Source organism: Ovis aries, chromosome 16 (genome assembly GCF_016772045.2).
Source record: "Ovis aries strain OAR_USU_Benz2616 breed Rambouillet chromosome 16, ARS-UI_Ramb_v3.0, whole genome shotgun sequence".
In the NCBI taxonomy this organism is placed as follows: Eukaryota; Metazoa; Chordata; class Mammalia; order Artiodactyla; family Bovidae; genus Ovis; species Ovis aries.
The window spans coordinates 59,460,448-59,477,533 of NC_056069.1; the positions used below are offsets into that span (position 1 = coordinate 59,460,448).

General features: G+C 40.8%; 1 protein-coding gene across 3 annotated transcripts in view; it reads left to right on the plus strand.

Moving 5' to 3' along the window:
• Positions 1-17,086, plus strand: part of DNAH5 (dynein axonemal heavy chain 5) — a 313,711-nt gene that overhangs the window by 148,426 nt on the left and 148,199 nt on the right. For all 3 annotated transcript variants that reach the window (XM_060400272.1, XM_012097159.4, XM_060400271.1), the window contains exons 36-40: positions 8,841-9,019; positions 9,415-9,602; positions 9,936-10,130; positions 14,786-14,920; positions 15,770-15,877. In XM_060400272.1, the coding sequence (XP_060256255.1) occupies positions 8,841-9,019; positions 9,415-9,602; positions 9,936-10,130; positions 14,786-14,920; positions 15,770-15,877 (805 nt within the window). The remainder of the gene's footprint in view (positions 1-8,840; positions 9,020-9,414; positions 9,603-9,935; positions 10,131-14,785; positions 14,921-15,769; positions 15,878-17,086) is intronic.

Consider the following 17,086-nt stretch of genomic DNA (forward strand, 5'->3'; position numbering starts at 1 on the left):
CCCAGGAATCAAACCCATGTCTCTACAGCTCCTGCTCTGCAGGGAGATTCTTTACCCACTGAGCCACCTGGGAGGCCCCAAATCAGCTATACGTATCCCTTCTTTTTTTGATTTTCCTTCCGGTTTAGGTCACTATAGAGTATTAAATAGAGTTCCCTGTGTTATACAGTAGATTCTCATTAGCTTTCTACTTTCTACGTTTTATCAGTAGTGTATATATGTCAATCCCGATCTCTCAATTCACCCCACCCCCCCTTTCCACCTTAGTGTCCATACGTTTGCTCTCTACATCTCTATGTCTCTGTTTCAAAAATGCAGTTTTTGTCCACCTATTTGACCTTGAATTCACTCCATTCAGGCTCTGTGTGTTAGTTTCTATTGCTGTCATAACAAATGACCAAGCATTTAGAAGCTTAAACCACACAGATCAATTACTTTGGGTTTTCATATGTCTGACGCACATCTTGTTGGACTAACCTTAGGCGTCAGCAGAAGTGTGCTCTCTCTGGGGTCTCTGGGGAGACCCTGACCCTTGTTCTTTCAGTTGGTTGGTAGAATTCTTTCTCTTGGCGGTTGCAGGACCTTTGCCGCCACTTCCCTGCTGACTGTCAGCTGAGGGCTGTTCCCAGCGTTGGGGGGCTGCTGTTTACCTTGTCTTCTGGCCCCTTCCTCCCTCTTCACAGCCACAACCATGAGTTGAGACCTGTCTGATCTTTCCCCATCTCATATCTCTCACCCACTCTTCTGCTTCCCTCTTCCCCTTTTCAAGAACTCATGAGATTAGATAGGGTCCACTTCTAACCCAGGATCACCTCCTCATATCAAGGCCTTTCACATTAATTGCTGTTTGCAGGGATTAGGACGTGGATAGTTTTTTGGGGGCAGTTTTTCTGCACATCATACTTTCTTGGGTGATGGTAGAGCCGTCACCCAGATCTTCGTGTTGCCGAATCCAGTGGTCATTTTTAGTTTTGCCCTTCCTTGACCAGTCATGTTTGCAGGGAACGTCTTGTCAGGATTAGCATGTGGATGTGTTTTTGGGGTGCCATTATTCTGCACATCACACTTTGTTCCCCTGGGACGGCCGTCACCCAGACCTTCGTGTTGCTAAATCCAGCAGTAATTTTTAGTTCTGCCTTTCCTTGACCAGTCAGCAGTGTTTACACAGATGGCCACTCTCTCTCTTTCCAATTAATGAATTGTTTAATTTCTTCATGTATGTTTGACTGTGCTGGGTTTCCACTGCTGCGCAGGCTTTTCTCTAGTTGTGGGGTGTGGGGGCTACTCCCTAGCTGTGGTGAATGGGCTTTGCCTCTCTGTTGCAGAGCAGAGGCTCTAGGCGTGTGAGTTTCAGTAGCTGTGGCACTCAGGCTTTAGTGCCCTGTGGCATGTGGGATCTTCCCAGGGCAAGGATCAAACCCACGTCGCCTGCGTTCACAGGCAGATTCTCGACCACTGGACCTCCAGGGAAGTCCCACTCTCTCCTTTCTGCTGCCTTTCCTTCATGTGGCTTCCAGGTCATGACACCCCTGGTTCCTTCTGTTCTGCCTGTCCCTCCATATACTCTCCTATGGTTCCTCTCCAGTCTCCTGACTTCTAAGCACAGAGCACACCAGGGCTCCTCTCTTTTCCATCTATACTCCTGAGATGATCTGACGTGGTTTTAAGTATCATCTAGATGTGGACTCCCCAGTCTTGAACCCTGCTGGGGCTTCTTCCCTTGAACTCCAGACACATACAGCCACTTGCCTACATGACATGTTTACTCAAATGCATACTGGGAATTCACACTTATGTTTGCTCCTCCCCTCATAAACCTGCCCTCCTGCCATCTTCTCCATCTGTGCAAATGGCGGTTCCATCCTTCAGTTGCTCAAACCAAAATCCTTGGAGCATCCTTGATGCCCTTGTTTTTCTCTCACTTTATTATCCAATCTGTCATGAAGTTTGGTCACCGACACTTTCAGAATTCACCTAGGATGTGACCACTTTTCTCCCCTTTGCTGTTATCACAGGCTCAGCCACCATCATCTTTAGGCTGGATGATTGCAGTAGTCTTTTATCTGGTCTTCTGCTTTTGCCATTGTTCCTGACAGTCTTCTCAATTCAGAGGCTGGAATATTAGCCATATCCTGTCATCCTTTTGCCTTGATCTTTCTCCTGTCTTTCGGCCTCACCCAAGGTAAAAGCAGTGTCCTTGCATTCACTTCTGTGACCTGCCATGATGGGTCCCTGCTGCCTACTGTCTCTCCTTCCTCATTCAGCTCCAGCCACGTGTTCCCTGGCTGTTTCTTGAGCAGTCTCAGCACACGGCTGCCTCAGGACCTCTGCACTCACTGTTGCCTTCACCTGGAACCCTTTCCCCTGTGACACTGGCATAGCTCACTTCCTCTCCTCCAGGGCTCTGATCAGATGTCTCTGCACATGGGTCTTCGGTCCCGATACATTTGAATCAGCAATCCCCACCCCATACTCCCTAACCCAGCTTTATTTTTTTTTTCTGTTTTCTATTTTTAAAGTTTATTTCCTTCCTTTAGGATATCAGTTCTATAAGGTATAGACTTTTTGAGATTTATTCGCTGCTCCTAGAACACTTCTGTTCCATTTGTTGCTGTTGTTCAGTTGCTCAGTTTTGTCTGACTCTTTGTGACCCCATGGACTGCAGCATGCCAGGCCTGTCTGTCCCTCACCATATCCCGGAGTTTGCCCAAGTTCACGTCTACTGAATCTGTGATACCATCCAACCATCTCGTCCTCCGTCGCCCCCTTCTCCTCTTGCCTTCAATCTTTCCCAGCATCAGGAGCTTTTCCAAAGAGTCAGCTTTTCACATCAGGTGGCCAAATTATTGCAGCTTCAGCTTCAGCATCAGTCCTTCCAATGAATATTCAGGGTTGATTTCCCTTAGGATTGACTGGTTTGATCTCATTGCTGTCCAAGGGACTCTCAAGCATCTTCTGTTGCATAACAGGTTCTAAATAAAATTTCCCAAATAAGTCGAAAAATGTTTATTTTTAAAGTTGCATCTTGTGGTAAAAAACTTAAATAGTACAGAAAGATAAAGTTTAAAGTGTGAGGGGAAATTTTTTTTTCTATTTTTCAATGATTAATAGTTTATTTTCTAAGAAATTGTAAATGCTTATATGTCAAAAATCTAACTTTCACATAAAGGTATTCGATTATACAAACTTTTTTGTGACTTGATTTTTTCACTGTATTCATTATCTTGTACATCTTTCTGTATCAAAAAACTTGAGAACTTTAAAAGCAAAGTGGGTATTTATAAGTTAATAAGTGGAGGTGATTCGGAAGTTTGTGTCAGTGTGTTTCATGATAAATGTTTACTTGTTTGTTTTTACTCTGAGTTGATTATGGTAGAAGTGAGTCACTCTTTGCAAGTCCATTGCAAGATTGGCTGCCTTTTTACAAAGAATTACTCACTAGGATTAATACTTGATGTCTTCTCAGCTTTTCACAGACTGCTCTGTGAAAATTCAACAAAGTTGATAGCAGTTGTGTCTGGGAAGCCTAATGTCATGTGGATGGATTTGCAAATATTTCAGAGGATAAAATAGTCAATAAATATGCTAAAAACATATACTGCTTTTTTATAATAACTCACGCTATTTTTCATGAGCAGTCCTTTTTTTACTTCTGAACACAAGTCGAGAAGACTGGAGGCAGTCTTAGTACCTGTCACTTAAGACGGAGGGCAGCAGAGATTGAAGACGGATGAAGGCATTTGGTCTTCTTAATAAAAAAGGCAGACAGTCCTCGTGACGTGTATGTTTCTCTGACATATTCTTATAGCTTCCCTGACTTTTATCTGGGTCTTGGCCACTGTACTGTGTAGTGTTGGTCAGGACAGCGAACCTTTCTGATTCTCTTTTTTTGCAATCATTGTGTGGACTGGAGGTACTGTAGGTTGGGACCCAGCACCGGGCCTGCCACCGAGTTAATCTAAATTATCATTAATAATGTTAACATGACTATTACTTTTCTTTTTTGTTTAGAATTTTTACAATTTGAGTATAATCGATTTATAATATTGTGTTAGTTTCAAGTGTAAAGCAAATTTATTATTTTTTTCAGATTATATTCCATTATAGGTTATTACAAAATATTGAATATAATTCCCTGTGCTATACAGTAAATACTTTTGGCTTGTCTATTTTATGTACAGTAGCATATGTCAGTTAATCCCATAATTTGTCCCTCCCTTTCTCTCCCCTTTGGTTACCATAAATTTGTTTTCTATGTCTGTGAGTCTCTTTCTGTTTTGCATACAATCGCATTCATAATATGATTAATTAATTATATTAATAATTAATATTATATTAGTAATTATATTATAATTAATTATATTAATATAATTAATAATATGATTCAATCATATTATTTTTAGATTACACAAAAGTGATATAGTATTTGTCTTTCTCTGACTTACTGCAGTAAGTATATATTCTCTAGATCCATCCACATTGTTGCATATGGTACTATTTCATTTTTTTAAATAAATGAATAATATTCCAGTATATATACATATATATGTATGCACCCTACACCTTCTTAAGCCAGTCATTTGTTGATGAGCACTTGGCTTGTTTCCATGTCTTGGCTGCTGCAAATAGCACTGCTCTGAACGTTGGGGTGCATGTGTCTTTTTGAATTAGAGTTTTCATCTTTTCAGGATATATGCTCTAGAGTGGGATGGCTGGACCATATGGTAACTCTATTTTTAGTTTTTTAAGGACCCTCCAGACTGTTTTCCATAGTGGCTGCACCAATTTACATTCCCGCCCACAGAGTGGGAAGGTTCCCTTTTCTCACACCTTCCCCAGCATTCATTACTGTACTGGCCATCATTAATGGTGGCCGTTCTGATCTGTGTGAGGTATGCCTATTGCAGTTTTGGTTTGCATTTCATTAATAATTAACAATATTGAGTATCTTTTCATGTGCCTGTATGTCTTCTTTGGAAGAACGTCTGTTTAGGTCTTCCGTCCATTTTTCGATTGGGTTGTGTTTTTGATATTTAGTTAATCACTGATAACAAACTCTTTGCCAACCTTTACTTTCATATCTGCTTAAGCATGTCCTATAATTAAATAGTCTATAATTAAACCAAGTTCTCAGCAAAGAAAATTGACTTCCTGCTTCATGGACGCCTGTTGTGTTGGCAAGTTTTTCAGCATTTTAGAATCAATACTGTTTAATAATAAACTCACTTCTGGTTTATGTCTGGTGGAATGTGTCTAGAGAGCTATGAATACCTAATACGACAATTGCATGCTAATGAGCCCTGAGTCGTGGAGTTGATCATTGTTCATTTGGTGCCGTGGTCAGATTCTGCACCTCTGATTCCAGTAGCTTCTGGGACAAAAGGAAGCAGATGAGGGTACGGCTGGACCAGTTCAAGCCGCTTATTCACAAATGTTCATAGAATACGAGGTGTCAGGTTAGGCAAGTGGCTGGGGGTAAAAGTGTGAACTAGACCTAGTTCCTTACAGCAGAGAGCTCATGGTCCTCTAGTAGGGAGGCAGGAAACTGTAGCAGAGTTGCTGTGTGTGTGTGTGTGTGTCTGTGTGTGCTTAGTCATATCTGACTTTTTGCCACCCTATGGACTGTAGCCCATGGCTCCTCTGTCCATGGGATTCTCCAGGCAAGAATACTAGAGTAGGTTGCTGTTTCCTACTCTAGGGGATCTTCCCAACCCAGGGGCCAAACCTGCATCTCTTGCGTCTCCTCCATTATCAGGCAGATTCTTTTTATTGCTAGTGCCACCTGGCCGCTAAAAGCTACTAGATCATATAAAAATCCAAAGCCCTTCATGAATGGTGACATTTTTGAAAGCAGCCAAAGAGATAGGAAAGCAGAGAGGGAGGGATGAGGTAGGCATACATGTAGAATGCTCTGGGGAGAGTCATGTCAACAGGCACATGAAGATGCTCTGGCAGATCCACACTTGCCTCTGAAAGGTGAGTCCTAGAGGGTTTGGGTGCCAGCATAGTGGTTCTGAAGCCAAATCCAGCCTCCATTCCCCAACACCTAATTAATTCTCAGAGGTGGAATTTTGGGTGAAGTAGAGAAGAATAGCTTTATTGCTTTGCCAAGCAAAGGGGGCCATAGCAGGCTAATGTCCTCAAAACTGTGAGTAACCTGGAGGGGCTAGTGAGAAGTTTTATATTCATGGTTCAAAGAGATCCTCATCAGTTTGTGGATCTTCTTCTCATTGGTTGCTGCCAAGATAAGTGGAAGTCAGCATCATGAACCTGCTGGTTCCAACTGGGCTGCAGTCTGTGTGCTTGTGGGCACCATACCATTTTATCTTCTACCTGGTGGGCGTTTCAACATCTGCAAGGCAGCTCAAAGATATTGTTACATGTATCTGTTGACAGGGAACCAGGACTCTGCCCCAAGGTTGCACTCCTGTTACTCTTGACTCTTCCTCCTTTGTCCCCATGTTCCATCCCTTCCCTGTTTAACAACTGCTTAAATCTGCCCCTTGGAACTCAGGGAAGGTCTTGGAGGCTGAATGAAGCCTAGTTCCTGTCTTCAAGACATGGGGAACACAGAAAGGCTTTTGTGCCCAGTACCCCCACAGGGTCCTGCTTAGTATCACTTGGACTGAAGTCCCCCCTTTTGAAGAAATCACCTAGTGTGGATGCCCATTTTTAATGAAAATAATGGGATTTCTTTCTGACAGTCTAATAGCTTGCCACTTCTTCAGTTTAAATATAAACCCAAGTGATCCCATAATAAAGAGGGATCTTTGCAAGACAGAGCATCTGGGTGGCCAGAGTTCCTGGAGATTTATTCCTTACCCTGAGAGTGTGGAGCTGTCCTATTAGTGGGAAGCGAGAGGGCTATTGGCCACAAAAGCTGACTCAAATCTCAGCTCCCCCACTGCTGTGACCCCGAGAAAAACTATTCCATCTAAGCCTTTCTCCTTATCTATAAAATGAGGACCATAACTGACTTCCCCACAGGGTTTAGTGGGGTTTAAATGGCATGGTGTAGTTGTGTGGAAGGAAGGAAAACCCCTTCTATGGCTTGAGAGTGGGCTCTTGTCTAGCACTTGGAAATGAATTGTCTGAGGAGACACACGTGCTGGCAAAGCAGAAGACTTTATTGGGATGGGGTGCCCGGTGGAGAGCAGTAGGGTAAGGGAACCTAGGAGAACTGCTCTGCCTCGTGGCTCACAGTCTTGAGTTTTATGGTGATGGGATTAGCTTTCGGGTTGTCTTTGGCCAATCATTCTGAATCAGGGTTCTCTCTGGTGGCGCCCACATTGTTCAGTTAAAATGGATTCCAATGAGGAGGATTCTGGGAGGTGGTCAGACACATAGTGTCTCCTTTTGACCTTTCTCGAACTCTCCCAGTTGGTAGAGGCTTATTAGTTCCCTGTTCCTTACCAGGAGCTCCTGTCATAAAATAACTCACAAAAATGGTTACTATGGTGCCTGGCCAGGGTGGGCGGTTTCATCCAGTGGGCTAACAGTCAGAGCTATTCCCCTAACAGTCAGAGCTATTATAACATCATGTTAGCTCTTATTATAGAGACCGCTCTGAAGGGATAACAAAAGTTCAAGAGGAAAGATAAGACCCTGGGTTGAAAGGCAGAATCAAAGTGAGATCAGGCATCCTTCCGGTTTTACACCCACATTACCTCCTGTGAATCCAGGCTCATTTTTTCATCAGGACTGAGTCATTTATTTGTCTTTCTATGAACCCAGATCTGATAAATTTGAGACCCTAGGGGCTTCCAGTGGGTGTGCTCGCTGCTCATTCCCATGCTTTATTGCTGGACAATCACTTTATTTTCTCTGAAATATTTTTTCAAGTCCAGATGAAAGCTTTTGAGTCTGGCCATCAGAAAGCCCTAAAATGCAGTATATTATAGATTACCTCCTTTTACAGCAGTGGATGATGCTGGGAAATTGAAAGACTCATTGGCAAGTTATCAGTTATCTTGTTTTCCTTCACAGGTATTCTTGATTCTCTCACCAGAATCTTTTATTTGTTAATATCATACTGTAAGATGCAGCAGAAGATATTTGCAGGTTTAGTAGATGCTTCCAGAAATAAATGTATAGTGTGATTATTTAGCAATGTGTGATTTAAATCTCCTGTAATCATTGGTTCCCATGTTGGTCAAATTATAAATTCTTAGATTCAAAAAGGGATTAATCTACTTTGTGTATGGTGTGTGTGTGTGGTGTGTGTGTGTGGTGTGTGTGGTGTGTGTATGGTGTCTGTGTGTGTGTTTGCACTCAGTCATATGTGACTCTTTGTGACCCCATGGACTGCAGCCCACCAGGCTCCTCTGTCCATGGAATTCTCCAGGTGAGAGTACTGGAGTGGGTTGCCATTTCCTCCTCCAGGAGATCTTCTTGACCCAGGGATTGAACTCCTATCTCCTGCATTGGCAGGTGGGTTCTTTGCCTCTGAGCCACCTGGCAAGCCAGGCCCTGTTTCCTAGAATACTCTTGTTTAGATGTTGATATGTAGTTGTGAAAAAGTTGCCAAATAAGTTTTGGAAATCCTATGTATTCTTTTTCATAACTGGAAATTGTCAATATATATTATCACAAGGAATCTTGTTGAATATCTTTAAGAGTTTTCAAATGTGTTTGACCTTAGACTACTGCCTTTCCCTCAACACATGTTAATATACCTAAGGATAAGTGTACTTTAGGGTGAGGTTCTGGAAAGGTTAAGTAGTGACAATGGGCAGGATCTTCCTGTTTAAATTTTGTGTGAATATCATGTCATTGTGATGCCTCAGAGGCTTCTTGCAGCTGCCAATGGTGTGGCTCTAGTGATTCCTGCATCCTTCCAGGTGTTACATCACATTGGCTCAAGCTCTGGGCATGAGCATGGGGGGTGCCCCCGCTGGTCCTGCGGGAACGGGAAAAACAGAAACGACCAAAGATATGGGACGGTGTCTTGGGAAATACGTCGTGGTTTTCAACTGTTCGGATCAGATGGATTTCCGAGGACTTGGAAGGATTTTTAAAGGTGAGGGTTATATTTTTTTATTCGCTGAAAAATGTAAGCTAAGGTGGACTATCTTGTTAAGATTTATTTTTCAACAACTGGCTGCATTTTAGTGTCATTTTCCAACGTTGTAAAACTTTTGGAAAAACCTGAATCTTTCCAGTGTTGTGTGGGTCGAACATCAATATCACTCGCCTTTGTACTGTTCCGTTATCCCTGCAGGTTGGGTGTTGACATTGTAAAAAAAGTGTTACATTGTGAATTATTTTGGGGGCATTTAATATATGATCTATTTGTTCAACTTTATGTTTGAACAAATTTAACTCTGGCTTGTCTTGACAGTTGTGTAATGCTCTTTTTCTTGACTTTCTAATTGGATGTACTAATTGGATTTTCTATTTAATTTCCCTTCGAAGGACTGGCACTGTCTGGATCCTGGGGTTGTTTTGATGAATTTAACCGTATCGATCTACCAGTTCTCTCCGTTGCAGCCCAGCAGATTTCTATTATTCTGACATGTAAAAAGGAGCGTAAAACATCTTTTATTTTTACTGATGGAGATAATGTAACTATGAACCCTGAATTTGGGCTTTTTCTAACCATGGTAAGGAACCATAAGAGGAGCTACTGAGCTTCAGCCTTCTTATCCCAGTTTCCATGTATTTCCCTTGTCCTGTCATTTATTTTCCATGAATGGGAATTGGGATTGTAATTTTCACTCCTATTTGAAAGCCTTTGGTGATAAACAGAACTCATATTAATAACTCATGACTTAGTCTCTCCAGTTAAAAGGAGGGTGAGATATGTAAATGAATTTTCCAGCTGTCATTCCAGATTTGCTGTGTGTGCATAATGAATCTTTTAATAGTATGCTGATATATTGTGCTTGTTACCCCATGATTGTATCACTCATCCTTCAGTTTTATTTTCTGTACAGAATCCTGGCTACGCTGGGCGGCAGGAACTCCCCGAAAACTTGAAGATTAACTTCCGCTCCGTGGCCATGATGGTCCCTGACCGGCAGATTATCATCAGGGTGAAGCTGGCCAGTTGTGGCTTTATTGACAACATTGTCTTGGCCAGGAAGTTTTTCACGCTCTATAAGTTGTGTGAGGAGCAGCTTTCTAAGCAGGTGTGAGATTCTCAAGGTCCCTATATATTTCGGCATGTTGAAAACTTTTATTCTGTTCTGGAGAGGGTGTGGAGAAAAAGGAAGCTTCTTACATTGTTTGTGGGAATGTAAGTTGGTGCAGTCACGGTGGAAAACAGTATGGAGATTTCTCAGAAAACTAAAACTAGACTTGCTATGTGATCCAGCAATCCCACTCTTGGGCATAATTTGAAAAGATACATGTACCCCAGTGTTCATTGTAGCACTATTTACAGTAGCCAAGGCATGAAAGCAAACTAAATGGGCATTCACAGAGGAATGGAAAAATATGTAGTGTATATATATACATATATAACGCAATATTTGTTGTTGATCAGTTGCCCAGTTGTGTCCCACTCTTTGTGACCCCATGGACTGCAGCACGCCAGGCTTCCCTGTCCTTTCTCATCTCCCGGAGTTTGGTCGAACTCATGTGCATTGAGTCGGTGATGCCATCCAACCATCTCATCCTCTGTTGTCCCCTTCTCCTCCTGCCTTCAATTTTTCCCAGCATCAGGGTATTTTACAATGAGTCGGCTCTTTGCATCAGGTGACCACCAAAGTATTGGAGTTTCATCATCAGACCTTCCAATGAGTATTCAGGACTGATTTCCTTCAGAATTGACTGGTTTGATTGCCTCGCTGCCAAGGGGCTCTCAAGAGTCTTCTCTAGCACCACAGTTTGAAAGTATCAATTCCTTGACGTTCAGTCTTTTTTATTGTCCAGCTCTGACATCTGTACATGACTACTGGAAAACCATAGCTTTAACTATATAGACCTTTGTTGGCAAAGTAAAATCTCTGCTTTTTAATATGCTGTCTAGTTTTGTCATTGCTTTTCTTCCAAGGAGCAAACGTCTTTTAGTTTCATGGTGCATTCACTGTCCACAGTGAGTTTGAAGCCCCCCAAAATAGTCTGTCACTGTTTCCATTGTTTCCCCATCTATTTGCCATGAATTGATGGGACTGGATGCCATGATCCTTTTTTTTTAAATTTTACTTTATTTTATTTTACAATACTGTATTGGTTTTGCCATACATCAACATGAATCCGCCACGGGTGTACACATGTTCCCAATCCTGAACCCCGCTCCCACCTCCCTCCCCATACCATCACATGGAGGAAACCAGAATTGATCTTTGTCTTTTGCATGTTGAGTTTTAAGCCAGCTTTTTCACTCTCCACTTTCACCTTCATCAAGAGGCTTTAGTTCCTCTTGCTTTCTGCCATAAGGTTGGTGTCATCTGCATATCTGAGGTTGTTGATATTTCTCCTGGCAATCCTGATTCCAGCTTGTGCTTCATCCAGCCTGGCATTTTGCATGATGTACTCTGCATAGAAGTTAAATAAGCGGGGTGACAATATATAGCCTTGACATACTTTTTCCCCAATTTGGAACCAGTCTGTTTTTCCATGTCTGATTCTAACTGTTGTTTCTTGACCTGCACACAGGTTTCATAGGAGGCAGGTAAGGTAGTCTGGTATCCCCTTCTCTTTAAGAATTTTCCACAGTTTCTGGTGATCTACACAGGCAAAGGCTTTAGCCTAGTCAATGAAGATGTTCTGTCATAAAAAAGAATGAAAGAATGTCATTCACAGCAACATGGATGGACGTAGAGGTGACTGTACCAAGTTAGGTCAGAGAGAGAAAGACAAATACCATATGGTATCACTTATATGTGGAATCTAAAAAATTGTACAAATGAACATATTTATAAGGCAGAAACAGACTTAACAGACATAGAAAACAAATTTATGGTAATTAAAGGGGAACAGGGGGAAGGATACCTTAAGAGTTTGGAATTAACATATACATAGTACTATATAGAAAAATAGATAACTAATAAGGACCTGCTGTATAGCACAGGGAACCCTACTCAATATTCTGTAATGACCTATATGGGAAAAGAACCTGGAAAAGAATAGATACATATATATATGTAAAACTGAATTACTTTGCTGGATACCTGAAACTAACATAATATTGTAAATCAACTATACTCCATAATATAATAAAAATTAAAAAAAACAAGAAAATTGTAGACTGGGGTTGTTGAGAAAGTACCTCCCTGGTACAAAGTAGAAAATGCTATCATTGCAAAAATGAATTTTCATGTATAGTTTTATTAAGTACATTTGAAGAAACTAATATTTATAGTGTAGAAATGAAGTGAATACTATCTGAATTGATTTAAGAGCCAAAGAAATATGCATATTGTTGTTTGCTCTTTATCCCACCTATATATTTGTCATAAAGGGTTGTGTGTCCTCATGGTTTTGAGGAACCTCTAATTCAAACTTCTTTGAATCTAAATTATTTCTTACACCCACAGATTCAGCTAAATTCAGTTCTCACTCAAAACATCCTTAGTTTCTTTTGCTTGTGCTCAGCCACTCAATCATGTCCAACTCTTTGCGACACCATGGACTGTAGCCCATCAGACTCCTTTGTCCATGGGACTTCTCAGGCAAGAATACTGGAGTTGGTTGCCATTTCCTACTCCAGCAGATCTTTCCAGCCCACGGATCTAACCTGAGTCTGCTGCATTGGAAAGTGGATTCTTTACTCTTGTGCCACCTGGGAAGTCCTCTTTACTCTGTCTTCTCCTTTCTGTGCTGTACCTTGTATGTAGAAAAACTCCCACATCAGTAACTCCTGCCCTCTCTAATTTCACATCTGTTTCCTTCATTCCGATTGCCCTTGTTCACAAGGTCATTGGGAAATGATATGTGTCCATGTGTACAAAACAGTTGGCCCCATGCTGATCCCTTGATCAACCGCCTGTGAATCTTGCTTCATGTCTGCAGATTTAACTGAGTCTTATTATGGAAAACTTTCCTTAATTAATTCTACCCACCAACAATTTCAAGTCATTGTTACTTTTATGCTAGCTTGCTTATGTTTCTTTTATTGAGGATTAGAACTTAAACTCCTTGTAGGCAGGAACTCAATCTGAATATTTTTATGTGCCTTATCCATCAAATGATTGGTATTAAGTGATGCATCCAGCTTCCAATTAGCAGATAATTTTTTTCTATAGGTTTTTATAAATTATGATTGAAAACATAGTCATTGAAGGCAAAAGGCAAAGGGAGCAGCAGAGGATGAGGTGGTTAGGTAGCATCACTGGCTCAATGGGCATGAATTTGAGCAAACTCCGGGAGATAGTGGAGGACAGAGGAGCCTGGTGTGTTCCAGTCCATGAGGTTGCACAGAGTCAGATACGAATTAGCAACTGAACAACAATAAAAAATGTAACATTAGCTTAACATCCTAACCATTTTTGAGTGTACAGTTCAATAGTGTTGTGAAACAGATCTCCATAGCTTTTTTCTCTTATAAAAAGGAAACTCTATACCCATTAAAAAAACTCCACTTTCTTTCTCCCTCTGTTCCCTGGTAACCACCACTGAACTTTCTGTTTCTATGTATTTGACTACTTTAGATATCTTATACAAATGGAACCACATGGTATTTGTCTCTTTGTGACTGGCTTATTTAACTTAGTATAATGTCCTCAAGTTTCATTCATGGTATAGCATGTGATAGTACTTGCTTCATTTTTATGATTGGATATCATTCCAGTTTCCATATATGCCGCATTTTGTCTATCCACTCATCTGTCGATGGGCCTTTGGGTTGTTCCCACCTCTTGGCTGTTGTGAATAGTGTTGCTATGAACATGGGTGCACAAATCTCTTTTTGAGACTCTGCTTTCAACTCTTTGGGATATAGTCCCTCAAGTGGGGTTGCTGGGTCCTATGGTGGTTTTATTTAGAAAAGTTTTGAGGAATTGCTAGAGATAGTGTTTCCTATGGTGGTTGGAGAATTGGTTTTTTATTATTTGCTTTATATGTGCTAAAATTTTGGGTGATTGAACTTTTATAAATATATGTCAAGAGGTCAACAAAGCTGGGGGCTTGGCTTTCCATTTTGTCCTTATTGTTACTCCCTTTCGGTCTGGTGGCTCAGATGGTAAAAGCATCTGCTTGCAATGTGGGAGACCCGGGTTCGATCCCTGGGTGGGGAAGATCCCCTGGAGAAGGCCATGGCAACCCACTCCAGTACTCTTGCCTGGAAAATTCCATGGATGGAGGAGCCTCATAGGCTACAGTCCATAGGGTCGCAAAGGGTCGGACATGACTGAACAACTTCACTCATTCAACTTAGGTAATCTTGGAATTTAGCTACTTTTTTTTTTCCTCTTTGATATTCCTATGTTTTGACCTTATATCATGGTCATGAGCAAGGTCACAGTTTAATTCTGGTTTGAAATTTTAGTTTTTGAGATATGAGGACATTTTCTTGTGGATAATTGGCTTAAGAAGGTCTCAAGGGAACCTGTATTTTCCATGAGGAAGTTTACTCCTTTCTCCCTGTCAAGATCTGTCTGTTATCAACAGTTTTCAGATCTAAGGGCTTAAATTACTGATGACCCAGGGGAGTGGGCTTTTTTGGGTATTCTCCATTTCCTAAAAAGAAAAAGTTATTGATAAAAAGATTTATTGCTCTACTATCTGTACACATGTTCAAAAGGAAAATCAGCATTTATTCAATATGCCTCTGTCAAATTTGTACAGTTGCCATGGGTAACTTAATTTTGAAAATAAGCCCAGTGTTCTTCATATTCTTCAGGTACATTATGACTTCGGTCTGCGTAATATTCTGTCAGTTCTGCGAACCCTGGGAGCAGCCAAGAGAGCCAGCCCCACGGATACGGAGTCCACGATTGTCATGCGTGTGCTGCGAGATATGAATCTTTCCAAACTGGTGAGGTTCACAGATGGAGCTGTTCTACCCGCTTACATTTCAGTTTAAGCACAAATGAGATTTAGAAATATTTATTTAAAGATCTCATTTAAAATGCTTGATTATCAGATGAAGCACTTTAAATTTCATAGAGCATGACTTTAAATTACATTTTCTCAGAAGTAATTTCTGTGGCGGCTCATATCTAGTCTAACACGTGTCTATTCCAATAGAATGAAAATGGATTAAAAAAAAATCTACCTCTTAAGTTTCCAGATCCCTTGAAATTTTTGTGTTTTAGAGCTATAATCCCACCTTTTTAAAAGTAGACTTTGGCAGGAAGTTGTATGTAAGATTTTGCAAATGTGTAAAATTTCACATTCTTTGATTTCACAGTTGAGACTGATAATCAATCATCTGGTTATCAATGAATCTATATACAGTGAATCTATATCTATATTGATGATATATTTTTTCACAGTAAAAGTATGAATTAAACAAATTTCATTTCATGAATTTGCGACTCTGTTTCATTTGAAAAATTCTTTTTCATTTAAATAAGAAATTATAGGTTATGTAGTAACTCCCTAAAATGGTTGTTTTATAGAAAGTTGTCACATAGGTGGTATTTTCTTTTCTTCTATTTCCTTCCTTTTCCCCCTCTTCTTCTCTATCCTTCCTCCCTTTTAAAAACTAATTTTTAATGCATGGGCAACATGATGAAAATCTTTCTCAACTTCAGTGGAGGTATTTTATTTATTACTGGCTCTGATAAAGTAATCTAAAATGTATTACTCATTTTCAGTTTGCCTAATATTGCTGTGCTTGTGCCAAAAGAGCTGGTCTGATTTCCTTTCTTTTCTTTTTGAGATTGATGAAGATGAACCTTTATTTTTGAGTTTGATTGAAGATCTCTTCCCAAATATTCTTCTGGACAAGGCGGGTTACCCTGAACTGGAAATGGCAATTAGTAGACAGGTAACATGTTTCACAGGACATCAAACTATGTGTTCCTTTCATCTGAATTTCATGAGAATCAAGTGGAGCTGTTATGGTCTAAATCTATAGATTTGAGAACAACCCCAAGGCTGTGACTACAGGTTTAAGAGAAGCCATTACACACCATTAATAGAACTTTTCCTGCCAGGGGGTCTCGCTCAACCACAGTTAGCCATGTGCTAGTGGTGCTGTTACTGCTGGAGACCGTTCCACACCAGATTCCCAGTGAAAAGGGGTGGGTCAGCATGGGCCGGGGCGGGGGGTGTGTGCGGCCTGCTGCCTTACCTGTGCTAGGCTTGGTTCTTTCTGCAGCCCTGGTATTTGTTTATCATGTTGCTTTGGCATCCTGACTCCTGCTACTGAGAGTCATTTGGAGTGATCTCATGTGGCTCCTTCGCTGTCCATCTTTTCCCCCAGGCCAAGGATCACTTGTGATTTCTTCCTTGGACTTTGGGGGAATCCATCATGTTAAGTGTATCATGAGGTGTCTGGATTTTCCATGATACTTGGTGCAGCTTTAACTTTTTATCATCTTCCTACGCTGTGCTATGCCAAGTGGCTTCAGTCGTCTCCGACTCTTTGTGACTCTATGGACTGTAGCCCACCAGGCTTTTCTGCCCGTGGGATTCCAGCCCAGTACTGGAGTGGGTTGCCGTGGCTACCTCCAGGAGATCTTATCACCCCAGGGATCGAAACGATATCCCTTACATCTGCATTGGCATGTGGGTTCTTTACCACTAGCACCTCCTGGGAAGCCCTATAATCTTCCTAGGAATGGAGATGAATCATGAAAATCTTGTGCCTCAATTTCCTTTCCTATGAAAAAGCGTTTGGAAAAAAACGTTTTATAGAAATGGTGACTAGCTCATATTTATAAAATGGATTTCAATTCTTTGAATGTATTTGTAATAAAAATTAAATATAGCAGTATTTTATGGAGACTTTCCCTTTAAAAGTCAGTGTATAAAAATCTTAATCTCCCAATTAGGTAAAAGTGATCATTCATTTTGCAAATGGCTTCTTCATCATATGGCCATCTTGATTGTAGCATTGCCTAAAAATGCTAAGTATAAGCTAATCTATAAAGTGACTTACATTTGCAATTTGTAGCATATGAGAAATATGGAGAGTCAATAACATAAAATAATACATAAGTATTATCTAAAAATTATTTAAGTAAAAATAAAA